We start from the raw sequence: 21,529 nt of genomic DNA, 5'->3' as shown, positions 1-21,529 counted from the left end.
CTAGGGGATATTTTCTAACTGTGTGGGGATGGACTCACTAGATGAACACAGTCAGACCTGTGTTCGTAAATAGTAGGAACACAGGATTCCCGTGTTCATCTGTGACAGAACGGCGGTTTAGCTTGCTTATATGGGCAGACCACCGTTCTGACTCTATGGGGAGCGATCACAGTTGGCAGGCGGACATCACGTCCACGCAGGGCCGCTGATAGAAATCATGGGGCCCCGTACAGCCTACCTGACGGGGCCCCCTTTAGCCCCACCCTCAACTCCGCCCCGGGTCCCGCCCCAGACCCTGCCTTATATGTAATATGTGCTGCTTTTACTAACAGAACAGTCTGTTTTTTCTCCTTGCTTTGCAGTGAGACTAAATAGCCAGATCGCTGATCTGTGTACAAAGCATACAGCAAAGTCAGTATAACTAGCAGAAGATGGAGATCTATCGGCTCACAACATGCATTGCTCTTTTACGTTTGGAAAATTGTTACTGCCATCAGAACCTTATCACACGGGTATTTTGTTACATGACAGGGTCTCTTAAAGAAATACAGTGATTATAAAAATTTGTAATCAGCCATTGCTGACCATTGCTTTTGAAAATGCTAGCTGCTTTACTGGCACATGATGCAGTGGCTTCAATACATTCTGCAATTTTAGCTAAAATTAGCAAAACTAATTTAGGTGGGTCTTATATTACAAAGCAAAGTATGCTTATTTACTTAGGGCCCCTTCTCCATGCCGCAGTACAATTAAAAATAAAAAACCTGTGGAACAAAAAAAAGTTAATAATTCACTTAGGAAACGTACTAAACCTGCAGCTTACATGTGCTCCATCCACAATATAGTGTGGCTCCCTCTGCTCACTGTAAGCTGTCTCTCCTTGCCACTGCTGCTGCCACCCGCCTCACATAAGCCTCTTGATCTCGGCTGCTGAGTGGGGACCTGAGCGGAGGAAGATCACTCCGCCAGGGTAGGCAATGGGCAGCCACAGTGGCAGGCATCCAGGACTTTAGCACAGCAGCCAGCAACATGCGGAGCAGGTGCGGGAATGCGCATGCGCCCAAAATTGAAAAAAAAAAGTCCCTCAACTGCTCCGCCTCCACCATCCCATAATCAGAAAGGGGAACTGGAATTGCATGTAGTATATAACACCCCCTAAGGTAGTAGGAGTGGAATGAGCGGGGGATGCATTTTGTCTGTGAGGCTGCCCGGGCCCTCCCTGCTAAGCTCATGTACTGGCTTATCAGTGGTCCTGCATCGAGAACCCTCAAGTGTTTTTCTAATGGGGTAATGTCTGTTGAGGACCATAGCATCAGGAAGTCCTGAACCTCTTGCAAGTCAGAACCCGGGACCCATAGGACCTTGAAGTGCCTAGCCCCGAACTGATCCACAATGGGGTCGGGCCCCAAAATCATGCCAATCAATAGCCCGGTCTATGAATGACTTGTAATGTCTCTATGGGTGGCCAGATGTAAATGCACTCATATCCATTTTTACATCATGCTAGCTGTGATCTATAACATTTAGGTCTGGAAAAATATTCAATTTTTTTTTTCTAGACCTCCGCAGACCCGCAGGAAGGAGGGTGTAAATGGACACAAGTCCATTTACATCCAAACCCCCATAGACCTACATGGAACATTCAATCAGATCCACGTGTAAAGCTGACAGGCGGACCTAATTCAAAAGCTTGGTTGAAAGGCTATTTAAGGGGAGCGGTGGTAGTGGGAGGTAAAAACATGGCTCAGCTGCATGTTCTACCCCCTTTCCCCTTCCAAACACAAGTGTGAACTACTAACTCATGCTTAAATTCATATTCATTATGATGATCACAGCACAGCATGTACTTTATGGCTCTGTTTCTGTGTCACATGGCTGCTGGGTGCTGACTTTGTTAAGGCTGCACTGTGTTACAATCAGTATGGCCATAAGTTAGCAAAGTCAGCACCCAAAAGCCATATAACACAGAGCCAGAGCCATAAAGTACATGCTGTGCTGTGATCATCATAATGAATATGATTATAAGCACACAGTCAGGGAGTCTGGGAGCTGTACCTTCCTTCCATAGAAGTCTGTCAGTGTCACTGTGTGCTGCTGGTCTGTGTACTGCTGAGCCCTCTCATCCATCTCTCATCAGTCACTTCCTCATTCCACAGCATGCACAAACGAATCACTCCGCCAGGAAAGACATAGTATGCAGTGGGCGGCCGGAACTACATATTCATTCAGTGCAGCATAGACACAGTGAACAAGGTTAGTGTGCCTACGCCCCGAAAATGGAAATAAAGTCCCTCCCCTGCTATCACCTCCTGGGCCCCTCTGTTGACCTCATGGGGCCCAGGAAAATATATTTATACACCCTGTAAGCAAATTGAAGTGGGGGATAGGATTAAAAGGCTTTCTATTTATTTAGGCAGAAGTTAACTTTAAAGCTGCCCGGGCCCCTAGTGGAGCTCATGGAGCCCGGGCCCGGTACAGCAGGGCTGGTTGTACTGCCCTATCAGTGGCCCTGCGTCCACGACCCACTGATTGGCTCCCCCTCTGGCCAATTAGCGCGCGTCCGCACTGGCTATTGCACGAAACCAACTACAGGTACGTCATTTCGCATAGTAGGGCCGATCTGCCACAGTAAAAGTGTGGCGGCTGGTCGGCAAGTGTTTAAACATTGACTGCCTTATATGCATATTTTTAAAGCTGGAATTTGGGCACACTCATTTTAATAGCATTTGAGGGGTTAGGAGCTGGTTAGTTACCTGTCCCATGGAACAAATACAGCAGGAGCTGTACTATCTGGTAAATTGAAAACCCATTTTTCTAAAGAGGTTCTGAACTATGGAAGAACTACTCAAGAAAGCAGGCAGAGGACAAAGGACTAGTCACTTATAATACTTGTGGTCTCCCTGCAGTTGATTTTTTGTCCAGGACTGACTTACCATGTCTTGTTCTACACCAGTCTTTCTCAGCCAGGGAAGGGTATCTCTAGGTTGCTAGGGGTTCCTTGAGCAATGAGCAATTTCTGCCTCTTAGATAAGTAAACCATGACAGCATAGATCTTTGTAGCTATCTGTGGTAGTAGTAGTGAGGGGGTTCCTAATGACCACAAATATAAGGAGCATCCTTATGACCATTGCACTAATGAACTGTAGATAGATTAATTATTATCTTAGGTTCCCTGAGGCCGTTATGAGGGTTCCTTCATTTTATATAGGTTGAGAAAGGTTGTTCTACAAATCTACACCATCCGTGTGGAGGTAGCCATCTTGATATAGAAACAGGGCTTTGCTTCTTCATGTCAGTGTTGCCCTCCTGATGACTGGTGGTCCAATGACTGGTGGAGGAATAATCAAGAATCAGCAGGTGAGGTTCAGAAAACACAGATCTTTAGAATGAATGAGGCAGAAACAAGGAGATCCTTGCATTGTAGCTATCTCTCCAGCAAGGAGAACATTGAGCATCATTACATTACCAATCTCAAATCTGGTAAGACTGGAAATCAAAAGCAGCAGTGCCTTAGAACTCACACTGCAGGTATTTAGCGATAGGGATCGAGGCACAGGAAATGCACTGCCATTTTTCAGCAGAGACCCTAGGGAATTAAATGGCGATTGTTGCAATTTTTAATGTCACATGGTATTTAGGCAGCAGTTTTGCAAACGCAATGTTTTGGGAAAAAAAAAACATTTTAATGGATTAAAAAAAAAAACAAAATAGTTACCCCAATTTTTGTTGTATAATGTAAAAGATGATGCTACACAGAGTAAATAGATACCTAACGTCAGGCTTTAAAATGACGCATGCTCATGGAATGGTGACACACTACTATACTTAAATCTCCTGGGCAATTGTTTAAACACCTTTAAAGGGTTACCTGTTTAGAGTTAAAGATGAGGTCTAGTGCTAGAATGATTGCTTTCACTCTAATGTTCACGGCGACACCTCACATGTGTGGTTGGAATACAGTTTATATATGCATGCATGACTTCTGCATGCGAGCACAGAGGCATTGGGGGTGCTTTACATTTTTTTTTTATTATTTATTTTCTATCTTTTATTTTTTTATTTTTACACTGTCCACTTACAGTTTATTTTTTTTATCACTTGTAGTCCTATTACAAGGAATGTAAACATGTAATAGAAATACGGGTGACAGGTCCTCTTTATGAAGAGATCTGGGGTCAAAAAGACAAAAGCAAAAGATCAGAAAAAAAAAGTGATCTTTCGCTTTGATTTATTTATTTATTTATTTTTCTTCCTGCCTCGAGCGGAAGTGACGTCATGACGTCGCTCCGGTCCTCCAAGGCCATAGAGTCGATCAAGGAGTGTTAACTCTTTCATCGCCTATGGGAACAGATGGCTGCACCACTGGATCGTTGTCCAAGCCAACCGGCTGAAGCATCGGCGAGCGGCAGGAAAGAAAGGACATTCCCCTCCCGCTACTTTTTCCGATTAGAGGAGAAGCGTTTCGACCTCAGGCAACGTGGGGGGTTCTTTACTGTTAGGGCTACAAGATTGTGGAACTCTCTACCACAAGAGGTTATTTCTGCGGGAAGTATGGTGGCTTTCAAAAGACTCTTAGACTTACATCTCAAGGATCAGAACATTCAGGGTTATGTGAGATGAATACAGCCACACACACCTACACAGGTTGAACTGGATGGACTATTATCTTTATTCAACCTCACCTACTATGTAACTATGTAACTACTTTGGAAACTGGCCCAGCAGCTCTGCAGCAAAAGGGGGAGTAGTTAAGGAGCAGTAAAAACGGCTGGCTTTTCCTTCTCACTTCCTGTTTTGGCTATGGGACAGGAAGTGAATGAAAATCTCTTCAATCGGACACGCATAGCAAAAAAAAAAAAAAAAAACTGACAGGGGATTTAATTCTCCCTTACTCTTTTCAAAATGAAAACTTTGACTTTAGTTCAATTTTAATGAATTACAACCACATATGGTGTATCTAAAAACATGAAAACGATTCCAGATTTCCTTTCAGTCATAAGATGTAATTCAGCTGCCAGCTGGGGCCTCCTTGAGGTGACTAATAGTTTTTGTTTTATTTTCACCTCCCAGTCTCCAGCTGAAGGTGCGATTTGATGGCGCTGTATCTAACCTTGATCACCAAGCCCTGTAGCTACTCTTTTTCATTCACCTGTGTCTTGGTGGTAGAAACTATTTTAATTTAATGTCTGCTTTGTTGACAAGCTGAAGTCCAGTTGTATATTTATCAAACTGCTGTGACTTCCAGTCTTATATTTATAGCCTGCTGATGTAATATACAACCTTGACAACAAGACCAGCGCAATAACATAACTAGCTGACTTTCTGAATTACGGTCACTGCTAGAAGGACAGAATGCCTCTGTGATCTGTTTATACTCTTTGTGTTTTGTACGATGTGACTTTTTATCATTGCATTCCTACATCCTGCCTTCTTAAAGGCCAACTCAACCTAACTCTGATATCTCAGTTTTGTTCTGTTGCTGGCAAATTGAATTACCTTATATCGGTCATAGACTCTAATGTGAAATATCTCCTGTGGAATTCTCTGTTCCTTCCAAGTGCAAACAAATTGAAAATGTTTTTTTTTTTTTTGCTTTTTTATCTAAAGTAGAAGTATAGCCATGGTATGGCCTTACTATAGCTCCCAACTGTCCCTCATTTTAAAGGGACTGTCCCTCATTTTAAATGAAATCCCTCTGTCCCTCTTTCCTTCTCATTTGTCCCTATTTTTTGATCCAAAGTTATAGACCTTGTTAAACAATGTATTATTCAATTACCAAAAGGATTATAAAATTCTCAAGTAGGGTACACACTATAAGAAAATTGGCAAAAATCTTCCGTACGAGGAACAATCATTCAGTGTTCTTAAAGTGTGTACACAACTTTAGACATCTGATTCAGACTTTCCAAACTAAAATTTCCAAAGGGACAATCTCCAAAAACGTTTGTTTTACTGTGTACAGTTTTTGGATGGTTTTCGTATGTGGAAAATCAGATACGAAAGACTGCGTGTAATCAGAAACAATGATAAGAATTATCATACATTTATTCTATCCTCGATTTCGACTTGCTGTGAAACGAGAAAAACCGGATGATCATTTGCCCGATTTACTTATAGTGCATACCCACCTTAAACCTTTTTATTCATTCTCTGAATTTCTGCATTTGTTGTTTTTAACAGCCAGTATGAAGAAGAATTAGTGGTAAAAAGGACCTCTGGGTCCCTCTTACCCATCTTAGAAAGTTGTGAGGTATGCCTTGCCACTGCTTTTTAAATGATACTAAATAATACTGTCAATCTCCCTATTTGCAGAAAGTGTAGGATATTTATTATGGGCTTGTGGGGGGAAAAGGAGACACAAACGAATGCAAAGAAGTCCTTGAGGTATGTTAGAAACATATCTTTTCTAGCAGGCAAAGTGCTGCAAAATCCACCTGACTATTGGTGATTGTGAGAAGATGTTCTGTGGTCAACGCCAATTGGTCCACCATCGGGCTTGAGTGAGACCCACCCTCTGGCTAACGTAGAGTACATTATATGGCCAAAGGTTTGTGGTACACCTGACCATCACACCTATATGAGCTTGTTAGACATTCCAAGGCCACTGATAATAACATGGAGCTGACCTCTTTTCAGAGCTCAGTTTAGGCCACTGTAGTGTCTCCACACCAGACTCATTAACCACTTGCCGACTGCCGCACGACTATCTACGTTGGCAGTCAGCCCCTCACAGGCAAAGTGACGTAGGTCTACGTCGCTAGCCTGTGAGGGTCTAGGGAGCGAGCGCGCACTGCCGGAGGCGCGCTCCCGCTCCCGCGTGGTCACGGACCCCCCCGCGCGCGTGACCGGCGGACCCGATGTCCGCCGGTCACTCTGCGATCGCCGCTGCAGAGGGAGAAAGTCAGGCAGCTAGTGTAAACAAGCCGCCTGTCATTCTCCCCTGTGTAGAAACTGTGATCACACGGTTCTACTATGTAGAACCGTTGATCACTGTTTCTACAGCTCAACAGACAGCCAATCACAGTTAGAATCACGCCCCTAGGGACACACACAGCCCCTCCCTCTCAAATAAAGTTAACCCCTTCACTACCAGTGTAATTTTGCAGTAACAGTGCATATGTATAGCACTGATTACTGCAGTAATGTCACTGGTAACCCCAAAAGTGTCAAAAATGTCAGTCAAGGGTCTGATCTGTCCGCCGCAATGTCGCAGTTCCGCAAAAAAAATCGCAGATCGCCGCCATTACGCGTTAAAAAAAAAAAACAACAAAAATGACAAAAATCTTTCCCTTTGTTAGTAAACGCGATAACTTTTGCGCAAACCAATCAAAATACGCTTTTTGCGATTTTTTTTTACCAAACATATGTAGCATAAAACAAATTGGCCGAAAATGTTAAAAAATTTTGATTTTTACATTTTTTTGGGGGGGAATTTCATATAAAAAAATGTGAAAAATATTGTTATTTTTGCAAAATTGACGCTCTTTTTTTGTTTATAGGGCATGATCAAAAAATCGCACAGGTGATCAGATACCACCAAAAGAAAGCTCTGTTTGTGGGAAAAAAAGGACGTCAAATTCGTTTAGGTACAGCGTCGCACGACCGCGCAATTGTCCGTTAAAATCACGCAGTGCCGAATGGCAAAATACCCCCTGGTCAGGAAGGGGGTAAAATCTTCCGGGGCTTAAGTGGTTAAAGCTGGCTTTGTAATCAGGGGAGCAGTCATGCTGGAAAACAAAAGTGAATTCCACAAGCTGTTCCTATATAAAGCGACCTGCCTCATGTCACTACACGCTATAACTTTATGTTGCATTAGGAGGGATGTGCTGAGCCTGTGCCCACTCCTCCAGTTCAGCGTACCTCTGTTACCTCACACTCAGTAACAGAATGGGGTCCCTACATTCCACATATGATATTTCTCTCAGCAAGAACCATTAAATAGGATTGAGTTAAAAAAAAAATTTGAAAAGAAAAAAGAAAAAAAAGACAAAAAAATATAAAAAGGGATAGAGGGGACAGAAAAACAAGTTAGTGTAAAAGAGTTAAACCAAACCATTAACTAGTAGATGCCAGTCTAAAGAGCATTTTTCCTTCACCGTGATGAGTAAGCACCTAAGCAAGGAAAACACAAACTACTGTTTACAGTGTTCCCAAGGGCCACACAAGATGTGCCAAAGAGCGGCACATGACCCTATGCCACATGTTGGGCACCAGGGGTGTAAAATGTCTTTGTATGTTGTAGTATTAACAGAACCCTTCACTGGAAACAGCTAAGCTCAATATCTTAGAGGGGTGTTCACATGCTTTTGTCCAGTAGTTGTGAAGATAAGTTATCCATCAAACTGGTAACCATATGGTGAATATGGAACCATAGTTTCTGCTGTGAATGTCTGTAATGTTCCGGTACCTTTGGTACCCTAAATTACACTTTCCACAAGTGTATGCGCCCCACCATTTACTTTTGTAAAAGGTGCGCATACACCTTTAAGACTGGAGCTGTCATCACCCAGCGCCGGACTAGATGGCTATTTAAAGCGCCGGTTCTCACTCACATGTGTTCGTTCAAACACCCTTACCTGGATGCTAACCTTGCTTGAAGCTTCCATGCTTGCAAGCTTACCTCGCTGACGGAACCTCGCCGCGCTGATCCCTGTATCCCGCTACTGGATCATCCGCCTCTCCTGAACCACCCTTCGGCTGTATCGCTAATAGTGCTAAGTACCCCGCAGGGGAATTCTCTATAAACTTATACTAAGCTTACACTATCTAGCTCTGCATAGTAAAGACTGTTTATCACATCTGCATAACTAGATTGCTAGCTCTTGAGACTACTGCTACTTTTCTGCACTGGGTTGATCTCTTTTGTATGTCCACCTGCTATTCTGTCATCTGCTATCATACAACATTGCTAAACCTTCCTGCATCCATCTGCTACTGTCTCACCTTCAAGTGTCTATCACCTACCACCTCCACTCAACCTATCCCTCAACCTTCATCATTGTGTTACCACATACATAAAGTCACTCTAGGAACCAGCTTGCTAATTGTGTGTATTTACTGGCTGAAATAAGACCTTCCACACATGATGAGTCATTGAGGTTGGGAATGGTATCTCAGCATATCTCTTACATGACTACTGACGTGGAACTATTTCTGCAGCTGAAAATCCACACCATATAAGAAACGCAGGAGCGTTACAATGTCCTGTTGTAGGCTGTAAAATTCCGGGGTGCCTAAACTCAAATGGTGAATGCAATTTCAAGAAATCGTGCCAGTCCAGACTGCATTATTAAGGGAATAGCAGCCCACTTTTATTTAAAGGAACAGAAAGTAAAAAAAAAAAAACCCAACAGCAATTTCCCCCGCAGGGGGTTCCACCATTACTGTAACTTGTTACTTCAGTCTCCTGGCTTACTCACCGGCCACACAGCAGCTTAAGGCCTCACACCTAGGCCTTAGGACCAACACAAGTACCCTCGGTCAAGCGCCCTTGAAGCTTACTTGGGATCACCTCTGGCTGTGCTGTCGCAGACTACCTCTCCCTCCTGCAGATATGTACGTTCAAACTGCCAACTGTAGCCTCTCTCTCTCTTAGGGAAGGTGGGAGCCCTCCTGACTCCCATACACAGACCTCATGTCTGTAGGGGGGAGTCCTCCTGACTCCTGGGCCAGACCTCCTGTCTGCCAGGTGGAGCCATCTCCAACTGGAAGCCCTGAGCTCAAACCCTGGAAAGCTTATGAACCCAGCCCACAGATGTGCAATCAGCATGCCTGCCTCTACAAAAATCAGGCCTAGATTGCTAACACACACAGTGATCCTGTGGTCACCTCTCTACAAGGCTTTTCTTGCTGTGCTGCAGAATTGAGAGGGACATAATAACTGCTTGCTACAGACAAGACACAAGAAATCAAGTAACCGAAAACTTTAATGCAAATTTCTGTCCATGCTCAAAAAGTTGACTTTAATGTCAGTGTTCCGTAAAAAAAACATACCCGTGAGAAATGCATACCCTCGTCACTTCCGGTGCACCTACGTCACCACTACGTCATTGAACAGCTGAGGAACTGACTAGTGCGCATGCTCGGAGGGTATGGATTTTTCACGGCAGTGTGTGTAACTTTACACCGCCTCAGCTGTTGAGGCGGTTACATTAAAACATCTCCGCTGCAACATGAGTCATCTCCGCTCCTACCCCTGTCACTTCCCTGATGTCGGCTACTAAATGTAAAAGCGGAGCACGGAGCCGAGATCTCCGTGATTTATATTACATACACCCGCCGCCGCTTTTACATTTACTAGCCGAGATCAGGGAAGTGACAGTGGTAGGAGCAGAGATGACTCATGTTGCAGCAGTTATTATTAATGTAACCACCGCAACAGCTCATGCCGTCTAACGTTACACACACTACCGTCAAAATGTCATACCCTCAGAGCATGCGCACTTGTCAGCTCCTCAGCTGTTCAATTATGTCACCGGGGCTGTGAGCATGCGCACTGCTAAGCTGCTCTGCTGTTCCTGACAGGAAGTGACGTGGGTATGTATTTCTCACGGGGTAGGTTATTCTCGCGGAACACCGGCCACAGCAGCTGCCTTTGCTTATTTGCTTACAGTAGCAAAGTGAAGTGGCTTGACCTGGAGCCTGTACAGGGTTGAGGGTACTTTCCCAGCCAGCACTAAGTGACCAATAGCAAGTATCAGTGCTGTCACATGTGAGTAAAGGAAGTAAGTCACATGCTCAATCCATACTTGGAATTATTTGATATATAATTTTGCCTTATTCAGGGGGAATAGTGTGGCTGGGATACAAGAAACTGTGTGGACTAGTATTAAAAGGATATGTCGCTTGTCCTTGCATAGGAATAAGAGGTTTACTTTAATTCAAGGAATGCTAGGTGAAGGTAAGATTTCTATGTAGGAGCCAAGTGATGCTTGTCATATAGGAGAATCTCAGTACAATGTGTTAAAAATGTAAAAAAAGAAAAAAAAAGCCTTGTGTCTAGATTTTTATATTCTCACCTGTAGAAATAGTTTTTGTATAGAAGTGTTTTCATAAAATAATCATCAGCATGAATGGGTTTTTCACCAATTGTGACTAGCATGACAGACAGAGGCAGCTTTGTTAAGTCATGAGTATTATAGTAAAATGTAGTCTGTCTATGTCTCCAACACAGACAGATGCAGCGTTGATGTACGATGCTGTCTACATGGTCGCAGTTGCCACCCAGCGAGCTTCACAGATGACTGTCAGCTCTCTTCAGTGCCACCGACACAAACCCTGGAGATTCGGGCCCCGCTTCATGAATCTCATCAAAGAGGTATGTCAGCCATGTTTCCCTTGATTTGGAGGGCAAGTAAAACCTAAATTACAACTTGACTTATGTTTAAGAGGAATCTGTTAGTTTTTAAAATACTGTATTCCTTAGTTTGACACAGATACATTTTTCAAATAAACTTTATTTTTCAAAACTTAACATTTTCAAAGTCCTTTTTTCTTTTCAAAGAAATGCTTGGCATGGCTTCCAGCTGAGTGTCAGGCCCACAATTGATATATCTCTTAGATATCTCTGTTCTGTGCTCTATATCTCCTGTTATGCTGTTCAAAGGAAACCTATAATTGAGAAGTAGGGAGGATGCCATTGTAAGATATTAGGAGGATTAATATAGAAGTGTATGTACACTCAAAATCTTTTTTTCAGTATGTCCAGCATGTCTCACTATATACCGATTTCCTATAAACAACATTTTTGGGAATCTTTTGCAAGTTTGTTACCTGCAAATCCTTCTTGTTTAAAGCTGAAAACACAAAGCCACTACCTTGCAACACGCAGTAGTGTTGTCGTCATGCCATGTTCACTCCTTTATTTGCCCATTGGGCTGCCCATAAGGTGGTTTGGATAGAGTTTTTGTTGAGTAAATACAATACCCTCAATTCATAAAGCATTAGCACTGGCATTGTGGCTTTTGTAGCACCCTCCTAGTGTAGAGTAGGGATAGACCGATATGTTTTTTTCAGGGCCGATACTGATACCAATATTTTGGTCACAAAGTATCGGTATCGGCCAATATTTTGTACATTTAAAGTTTTGAAAAATAAAGACAATTTTTAACACAAATCTGGTACTGTTTATTAACATTTTTAACATTAAAGGCTCGTTCTTCACACCTTACCTGCATGAAAACTGATAGGAAAACCACACAGCTTTCACTTGCAGGTACATCAGTTTCACATCATGTGAACAAATGAGTCCTAGAAGAGTAGCTAACTGTGAAAAATAAAGTGCTGGGAAAATAATAACTAAATGCTTCCAAAGGCTTCTGACACACAGAGATGTGAGCCAACAAGAACGCTAAGCAGCACAATTCTTCCTCTCAAGCATATGCCTGCAAAAATGCAAAATAAATGTTGATGTCTCTGGCAGGTACACACAGGCATCTGCATTGTACACAGCAGTCTTAAATAACACTGGCAGCTCAGTACTAACTTCTTTCCTTGGACCCTGCTGTTGCTGCTTTAACAGACACAACTCCGGGTTTTGAATGGCTGGCTGGGTGGGGACTCACTAAGTGGTGCTGATTCTTATGTTCCCTTTCCTTGTACTTGCCTTGGTTCTTTTGTACATTGCCTTTCTGATCTGAAATGTAGCAGGTGGTCAGGAGCCTCGGTGCAGTCGCGGTCTACCTGTCAGATGGTCGCGATCGATAGGTAGACCATGATCGATGGCTTGCCAACCCCCAGTTTACTTTATGAGGCATTTGCACAGTGCTGGGACAAGGTTATCCAGCGCCAAAGGCAAGATGCCACACTGTACCCCACCTCCCCCATTTATGATGTGCAAGCTTAGGAGATCCTACGCCCAGCAGTCACTCACTTGTTAAAATCACTGTCGCTATCACTACTCCTGTCAGTCTTGGAACAGAAGGAAGACACTCTCATCCCTACAGTAAACCATTGCATTCAGGGCAACTTCCCCCTCCTGCCCACCCCCTGTCGCAGCCCTGCATGTGCATCACATAGTAACTGGAACGTTTAGACTATCATACAGGGTCTTTTAGTTGTACTTTAACCTCACATACCCCTATAATCAGACCATTCACCTCTCTTTACCACACTGCACACTTCCGTAAATCGGGTCTTTTTTTTTTTTGTTTGTTTTTTGGGAGTTTTTTTTTTACAACACCAGATTCATGAGAATTTGTAGCCCACGTAATGGGAGATTCTAGCTTTGTGATGGTTCGGAAAAATCCTTGTCCACTTCTCATTGTTATACAAGACCAGACACATTTGCATGTTCTGCAAAGCATAAAAATGTATTCCGTAGTTCTGTAATAAAAAGTTACTGCCTGGTCTTTAATTTTATGGTGCAACAAATATATACTTCTGCACATAATTTCATGAGGAGAAAAGTAATGGAACTGAATTTGTAATTCTCTTGATAATTAGCCTTGTTTTAATGTTTCGTACCATCAAACATCATTAAATGGGTTTATGTTGTTCACCTTGACTGATATATTTGTAACATGGAACAGAGGCAGAGATAAATGATTTGTTCATAATTAGCTGTAGATGCCCCAAACCAAATAACATCAGCAAGGCAGGACTGGTCACATGACATCACTGAGGCAGGAGGCCACATTGCATTCTTGATGCAAGAGGGGTCACATGGCATCCCTGATATAGGAGGGGTGACATGACATCACTGAGGCAGAAGGGGTCACATGGCATCCCTGATATAAGAGGGGATACATGACATCACTGAGGCAGAAGGGGTCACATGGCATCGTTTGTGAATGAATGGCCACTTGCCATCACTAAGTTAGAGGGGCCACATGGCTTCCCTGACATAAAAGGGATAACAGGGCATAATTGAGGCAGAAGGGGTCATATGGCATCCTTTGTAAATGATTGGTCACTTGGCATCATTGAAACAGGAGCATTACATGCCATTAGAGAGGCAGGAGGGATCACTAGTCTAGGAGGGGATCACATGGCATCACTTAGGTTGAAGGGGTAACATTACATCCCTGATGCAGAAGGGGTCACCCAGTATTCCTAAAAAAAGGAGTAGCCACTTGACATCATTAAGGCAGAAGAGGTTTAATAGAAACATTAAGGCAGGAGGGGGTCACATGGCATCACGGATGCTAAAGGGGTAACATGTCCCTGATACAAGAGGGGTAACATGATTGCATCCTTGGTGAAGAAGCAGCCAATGTGCACCATAGAAGCAGGAGAGGTCACATGGAATCAGGCAGTAAGTGTTACACGGCATCCCTGATGCAAGAGTGGTCACATGGCACCCCTGATGCAAGAGGGGTAACTTAGAATGACTGAGGCAGAAGGGGTCACATGGTATCCCTGGTAAATAAGCAGCCAACTCGAATAAAGGAGGCAAGGGAGGTCACATGGCAGCACAGAGGCAGGAAGGATTACTTGACATCAATAATGAAAGATGGGTAACTTGGCATCACTAAGGCAGAAGGGGTCAAGTGGGATGTCCCTGATGCAGGAAGCATAGAAAAAGGAAACCCCCCCCAGATGGGGCAGGCACTGAGTATAATGAAATATTAATATAGTAAAAACATAGTATTTATTTAACATGGAAATAAAATTATGATACACATCAAATAAAAGCAAACATAGTGGACCATCTGTATGAGTACAGGTATATCACAGGTTCAATCAAGGTTAACAAAAGTGTATAGGTCCAACCCAATGTTCACACTGACATATCCATATCCATAACCAACATGTTTTGGAACAAAAGCAATTCCTTCTTCAGGGGATAGGTCTGAACACAGTATTTAGGTCTATAAGGTATAAAGTATAGATATCAGTACAAATATATCATTTGGTATCTTACCCATATCCATACAATTACAATGGCAGAAAAAATACTCACATTGCTACATGCACATTCAGGGACGTATAGGAATTTTAAGTCCTGAGTGCTTGTTTCACCAGGAATACAGCACAGATTACGGCCCTGAATTGAGGGCTGACTGGGTGTGGGCCATATATAGACTGGCATGAAATGAAAATGTGGATGATTGAGGGCTAAATGTAGAGCAAATAACTCCCAGGCCTCGGCTAAATTAGATGCCCACAAGGATCATCAATAAGCCAATAGGTCCTATAAATTACAAAAGGTGGTTGAATATAACAAAGTATGTTATATGATGCAAGAAGGGTAACATGGCACCACGGAGGCAGAAAGGATCATGTGGCATCCCTGATGCAAGATAGGTAACATGGCATCACTGAGGCAGAAGGGGTCACATGGCATCCCTGATGGAGGGTTAACATGACATCACTGAGTCAGAAGAGGCCACCTGGTATTCCCAATGAAGGTGCAAACCCTTGGCATCGCTGGGTCATATGACATCCCTGAGGCAGAAGGGGTCACATGGCATGCCTAATGCAAGAGGGGAAGCCAAGAGAGGTCACATAGAATGCATGGGATCATCCTGGTTGTGCATGTTTGGTAGAACTGTGTAAATTTTACAAACTGAGGATCAGCTCTCAAGCAAGTGATATTTCTCTCTCGCTCATTGACAGACGTAGTCCTCCTTGATTAATATCAACTCGGGTTATACTGCCCTCTACAGGAGTAGGACTAGACAGGAAAGAAAACGTTCTGGCCACACCTTAGGGGCAGTCCCAGAGGGTATATCCTCTCTCTCTCTGCTACAGCAGTCAGTTTTTTTCTGTCTAGTTAGGAGTAGGACCTAAGTTCCTTGCTAGGATCTTTTGGTCCTGGCAAGATTTTTTAGAAATACTTTTTTAGGCAGCTTTTCTTCTCCAGTGTTCCTGTGAGATCTTCAAGCAAGTACGCTGAAACTGGGCGACGGGCTGGATGTTGAGATCCAGTGGTCACCCCAGTTCAGCCTAGGAGCGCGTGCAGGCCATAGCTCTGCGCTGGGTCGGCCGCGACATAGTCCCACTGGACGGGGACTGACCCTGTGAGTTAAACGTCTCGCCTGGATGCCAATGACCAGTTGCAAACGAAGTCACGGTGTCCGTATTGGTTGACAGCCCCCCCACCCCGGTGGAGAGGGGTTCTGTCAGGAGTTGGCGCCCCCCTGGTTCCGGTATGGTAAGTAAGATGTTCCCCCTCTCCCCCTGTTGGGTTTGTTGGTGGACGCGGGCCCCTCTCTGGGATGGATGGACGTGATCCTTGCAAGTGTCATTGATCCCCCTCTTAAGAGCTTGGTTTGGGAGCTGACTATCTATAGTCACTATATGACACTATAAGGGAGATGACTGAAGTCAGTGGCAGACTGCTAAAAGGCATTACTAATTAAGGTATAGAGGTATCTTACCTGACATAATGTGTATACAGGCCGATGCCTATGCCTGGATTACCGCATCCGCAGGTCGCCATCCTTCCATAAAGCCGGTCACCTCCGCAGGCCGCACAGCCTCCCGCAGGCTGCACAGGCCGAGGACTACCTCCCGCAGGCCACACAGGCCGAGCGCACACTCCCGCAGGCCGCACAGGCTGAGGACTACCTCCCGCAGGCCGTACAGGCCAAGCGCACACTCCCGCAGGCCGCACAGGCCGAGGACTACCTCCCGCAGGCCGCACAGGCCGAGCGCACACCTCCCGCTGCTACCTTACAAGCCGCTGCTATCCTCCACAGGCCACCGCCATTTTCCCGCAGATCGCATGGGGCCGCCATTTTGGCGTAGCCTCGTGTCTCTAGCATGGGGGCGGCCATGTTTGAGGTGACCAAACATCTCGAGGAGCAATGGGGAGGCGCCGGAAGGCGTGTAAAGGGGCTGAGCCGCCTCCTTTACCCGGGAAAGCAAGCCAAAGACTTCCTGTCTGTAACAGACAGTGCTGGAAGCAGGTTGTATAGAAACTTCTGAGCATCAGGTGGTGAGCCTTGGGGTCTCTCTCTCTCTCTCTCTGTAGGGGTCCTAAAGCAGGTAACACTGAGGGGCGCTGCTGCGCTGGGGGACTAAAGAAAAAAAATAAAAAAAAAGTTTTATTTTTTGATTGCAATTAATTTTTTCTGGCAAGTGTCTTGTATAATCATGACACACATGTATCCCCACCTGATCCCCTCGAGGTGGCCACAGGACCCTCCAGTGCCTCACAGAGTATTGATGCATTATTAGCAGTTTTGGAGTCTTTGGTATCCCGGGTGGAGATGGCCTGTCAGGGACGGGGGTCAAGAAAGCGACCCCCGCCTACCCCTATTTCATCTGATACTTCAGATTCAGATTCTGAGATGGTCATTGCAGCTGCAGGTCCCTCTGCAGGGGCTGTTGTCTCAGGTAATGTTCCCTCAGATAGTGAGGAGGACGGTTCTACCTCCGCCATAGCACAAGAAGAAGCATTGGTGGACGCACTAATTGTGTCTGTCCGGGAAACCTTAAGACTTGAGGTTACACCGGCAGAGGTAACCGAGATGGAAATTCCCTTTGGTACTAGTAAGCCTACCAAGACGGCGAAGTTTTTCCCTTACCCAAATGTTTTGGTAATAAGATTAAAGAGGAATGGGATCATCCGAAACGAATCCTTACTATTTCCAAACGCATTGCTAGACGCTATCCGTTTGAGGAATCCCTCATTAAAAAATGGACGGTACCACCAGTGGTGGATCCACCGATCTCCAGACTAAATAAAGCCACTGTTATCCCGTTGGAGGACGCTCCGTCCTTTAAGGATCCGGTGGATCGAAAAGTGGAAGCGGAATCCCGCACTGTTTTTCCCTGATAGGGTCAACCTTTAGGCCAGTGGTTACCATTGGTTTAGTTTCACAAACATTGACAGAATGGGCAAAATTGTTACGCCATGACTTAAAGGGGAGAAGTATCCCCCAGTCAGCGTCTGATTTGATGGAGCAAATTATACAAGGACTACAGTTCGTCTGTGACGCAGCCCTGATGCCACTCCCTTGTTAGCGCATGCATCGATGTCAGCAGTAGTCCTCAGACGTGTGCTGTGGTTAAAGTGTTGGTCGGCGGATCAAGGTTCCAAGAAAGCTTTGGCGAATCTCCCTTTTCGGGGGGATCGCCTATTTGGGGCCACCCTAGATGAGATCATAAAGGATGTCACTGGGGGCAAGAGCACTTTTTTGCCGCAGACTGCTAAAGCTAAAGGACCTCGTAACAAGGCGAGGACCTTTCTTTTCCGCTCATAAAAGGTTAATTCGCTCCGCTGGGGCGAGCGTGAAGGGCAAAGCCCCTTCAGGAGGTTTCAAAAGGCGCTGGTCGGGTAAACAAATGGCTGACTCAGCCAAACCTGAAGATAAGGCTAATACAGCCTGAAGGTGCGCCCCCACCCAACTCAGGGGTGGGGGGACGTCTTCACCGTTGTTCAGATCCAGGGCTTTCCTGAATCCCGGACTAAAGGGTTCAGGAGATCATACGATCAGGATACAAGATCGAGTGTCGATCACTTCTACCGGTGCGATTCTTCCCTTCCAACATTTATATGCTACAGGGAGCGGTAGTTCCCGTTCCTTGAGCAGAACGTTTTCTTTACCTTTTTCAAAGATCATTCCCAGTTCCCTCCAGGAATCGGATCCGGTTGAGCGAGCGGACCAAGAAGTCTCTGGTCCGGTGACTTCGGTCTCTAATGCTCAGCCAGGAGAAGTCATCACTTCTGATAGGAATCAAGTTTCTGATAAATGTGTGGGAACCGAGAGCGATCAGACTTTGTCTGATTGCCTGGACCAAGCAGCTCTAGGGCAGCCCGGTTCGGATCCAGTCAGACAATGTCATGGTGAGGACTTAGGTCGATCACCAAGGATTTCACCATCTGTGTCTTCATTAGGGCATCCCGGAGGTGGATCTGTTGGCATATCGACTCAACAGGAAGGCGCGGAGGTTGGTAACTCGCGCCCGCGATCCTCTAGCGGACGCAGCAGACGCGCTGAACACCCCGTAGGGGCAGTATCAGCTATTATATATCTTCCCCCCTCTCAAGCTGCTGCTGAGATTTCTCCGCAGGATAGAGGTGGAGGGAACTCCAGTTATCCTGGAAATTCCGGGCTGGCCTCGTCAAGCCGGGTACGCCGACTTGGGCAGGCTAGTCGCGGATGCTCCGTGGAGACTTCCTCTCAGGGAGGATCTGCGGTCTCAAGGACCGATCTTCCATCGTGCTTTACAGTCGCTGGTTTTAACGGCCTGGCCATTGAGACCCAGGTACTGAAGGACAGAGGATTGTCAGCTTCAGTTATTCCTACTCTAATTAAAGCAAGGAAAGCGACTTCCAGCAAAGTCTATTATCGCACATGGAAGACTTATATTGCGTGGTGTGAATCTTTGGGATTTCCCCCACGTACCTATTTGGTGACCCGAATTTTGGCTTTTCTGCAAAAGGGGGTTGAGCAGAAACTATCCTTGAGCACCATCAAGGGTCAGGTTTCAGCGTTAGCAATCTTCTTTCACAAGCCGCTGGCTACTCATTCCTTGGTGCGGAATTTCATCCAGGGGGTGCGGCACTTGGTTCCGCCAGTGCGCGCGCCCTTACCGCCCTGGGATCTTAATTTGGTTTTGTCGGTTCTGCAGAAACCTCCCTTTGAAAATATCAGGGAGATTCCCTTGCTTACATTATCCCAGAAGGTGGCCTTCTTGGTGGCTATCACTTCTGCACGCAGGGTGTCAGAACTGGCTGCATTATCATGCCATTCCCCATATCTAGTGGTTCATAGGGATAAGGTAGTTCTTCATCCGAAGCCATCCTTTCTTCCTAAGGTGGTTTCAGATTTTCATCTGAATGAAGATATTGTGCTACCTTCCCTGTGTCCTAAGCCCAATCATCCTCGGGAATGTGCGTTGCATTCCTTGGATGTGGTTCGGCAATCAGGGTATACCTGAAGACTACGGAATCGTTCCGTAAAACGGATTCACTTTTTGTGATCACGGATGGCCCCAGAAAGGGGTTGCCTGCATCTGCCGCGACTATCTCCAAATGGATTAGACAGACGGTGGTACAGGCTTATTCTATTAAGGGTCGGAATCCTCCGTTCCCTGTTAAGGCGCACTCCACTCGAGCGCTCAGTACTTCCTGGGCCTTCCGCCATCAGGCGTCAGTGGTCCAGGTTTGCAAGGCGGCTACCTGGTCGTCGGTGCATACCTTTACAAAATTTTATAAAGTTGATGTGATGGCATCGTCAGATGCCTCTTTTGGCCGCAAGGTTTTGCAGGCCGCAATTTGAGGAGACCGGTGGTCTACCTCGAGGGTTTTTTTCTGTTGGAATTTCAGTTGAGTCTCATCTTTTTTTTTTTGATGAGCCTTTAAGACTTCTAGTTGGCACCGGTTGGGCCTTCTAGATTGGATTTTGATTTTTATCCCACCCCTCATTTGTGGCACTGCTTTGGGACGTCCCGAGTTGATATTAATCAAGGAGGACTACGTCTGTCAATGAGCGATAGAGAAAAATGGATTTTTGTAAGATCTTACCGTAAAATCCTTTTCTCTTAAACTCATTGACAGACGTAGTACCCGCCCCTCTGTTTTTGAGTTGGGTTGGGTTAAATTCTCTAAACACTGCTTTGTGACATAACTGACTGCTGTAGCAGAGAGAGAGAGGATATACCCTCTTTGACTGCCCCTAAGGTGTGGCCAGAACGTTTTCTTTCCTGTCTAGTCCTACTCCTGTAGAGGGCAGTATAACCCGAGTTGATATTAATGAGCTTAAGAGAAAAGGATTTTACGGTAAGATCTTACAAAAATCCATTTTTATACACATACTATAGTATCAAAAGTTTTGGGATGCCTGCCTTTACACGCACATAAACTTCAATGGCATCCCAGTCTTAGTCTCTAGGGTTCAATATTGAGTTGGCCCACCCTTTGCAGCTATTACAGCTTCAACTCTTCTAGGAAGGCTGTCCACAAGGTTTAGACGTGTGTCTATGGGAATGTTTGATCATTCTTCAAGAAAGCATTTGTGAAGAGAGGCACTGATGTTTGACGAGAAGGCCTGGCTCGCAGTCTCTGCTCTAATTTATCCCAAAGGTGTTCAGTCGGGTTGAGGTCAGGACTCTGTGCGAAACCAGTCAAGTACTCCACCCCAAACTCACTCATCCATGTCTTTATGGACCTTGCTATGTGCACTGGTCCAAATCATTTGGTGGAGGGGAAATTAGGGTGTGGGATTGTTTTTCAGGGGTTGAGCTTGGCCCCTTAGTTCCAGTGAAGGGAACTCTTATGGCATTAGCAAACGAGGAGACATTTTGGACAATTTCATGCTCCCAACTTTGTGTGAACATTTTGGGTATTGCCCCTTCCTATTCCAACTGCGTACCAGTGCACAAAGCAAGGTCCATAAAGACATAGATGAGTGAGTTTGAGGTGGAGGAAATTAACTGGCCTGCACAGAGTCCTAACCTCAACCCGATAGAACACCTTTGGGAGACTGTGAGCTATGCCTTCTCATCCAACATATGTCCCTGACCTCACAAATGCGCTTCTGGAAGAATGTTTAAACATTTCCATAGACACACTCCTAAACCTTGTGGACAGCCTTCTCACAAAAGTTGAAGCTGTTATAGCTGCAAAGGGTGGGCC

The 21,529-nt window shown here is 45.1% G+C and overlaps 1 protein-coding gene across 4 annotated transcripts in view; it reads left to right on the top strand.

Annotated features, from left to right (window-relative positions):
- The window catches only part of GRIK1 (glutamate ionotropic receptor kainate type subunit 1), a 691,364-nt gene that overhangs the window by 467,358 nt on the left and 202,477 nt on the right, over positions 1-21,529 (top strand). For all 4 annotated transcript variants that reach the window (XM_082246622.1, XM_082246620.1, XM_082246623.1 and 1 more), the window contains exon 7: positions 11,174-11,317. In XM_082246622.1, coding sequence (XP_082102748.1) covers positions 11,174-11,317 — 144 coding nt within the window. The remainder of the gene's footprint in view (positions 1-11,173; positions 11,318-21,529) is intronic.

This window comes from Pelophylax lessonae (assembly GCF_965119305.1).
Source record: "Pelophylax lessonae genome assembly, chromosome: 2".
Taxonomy (NCBI): domain Eukaryota; kingdom Metazoa; phylum Chordata; class Amphibia; order Anura; family Ranidae; genus Pelophylax; species Pelophylax lessonae.
The sequence above is the reverse complement of the archived record's forward strand: the minus strand, read 5'-3'. Positions and strand labels throughout refer to the sequence as shown.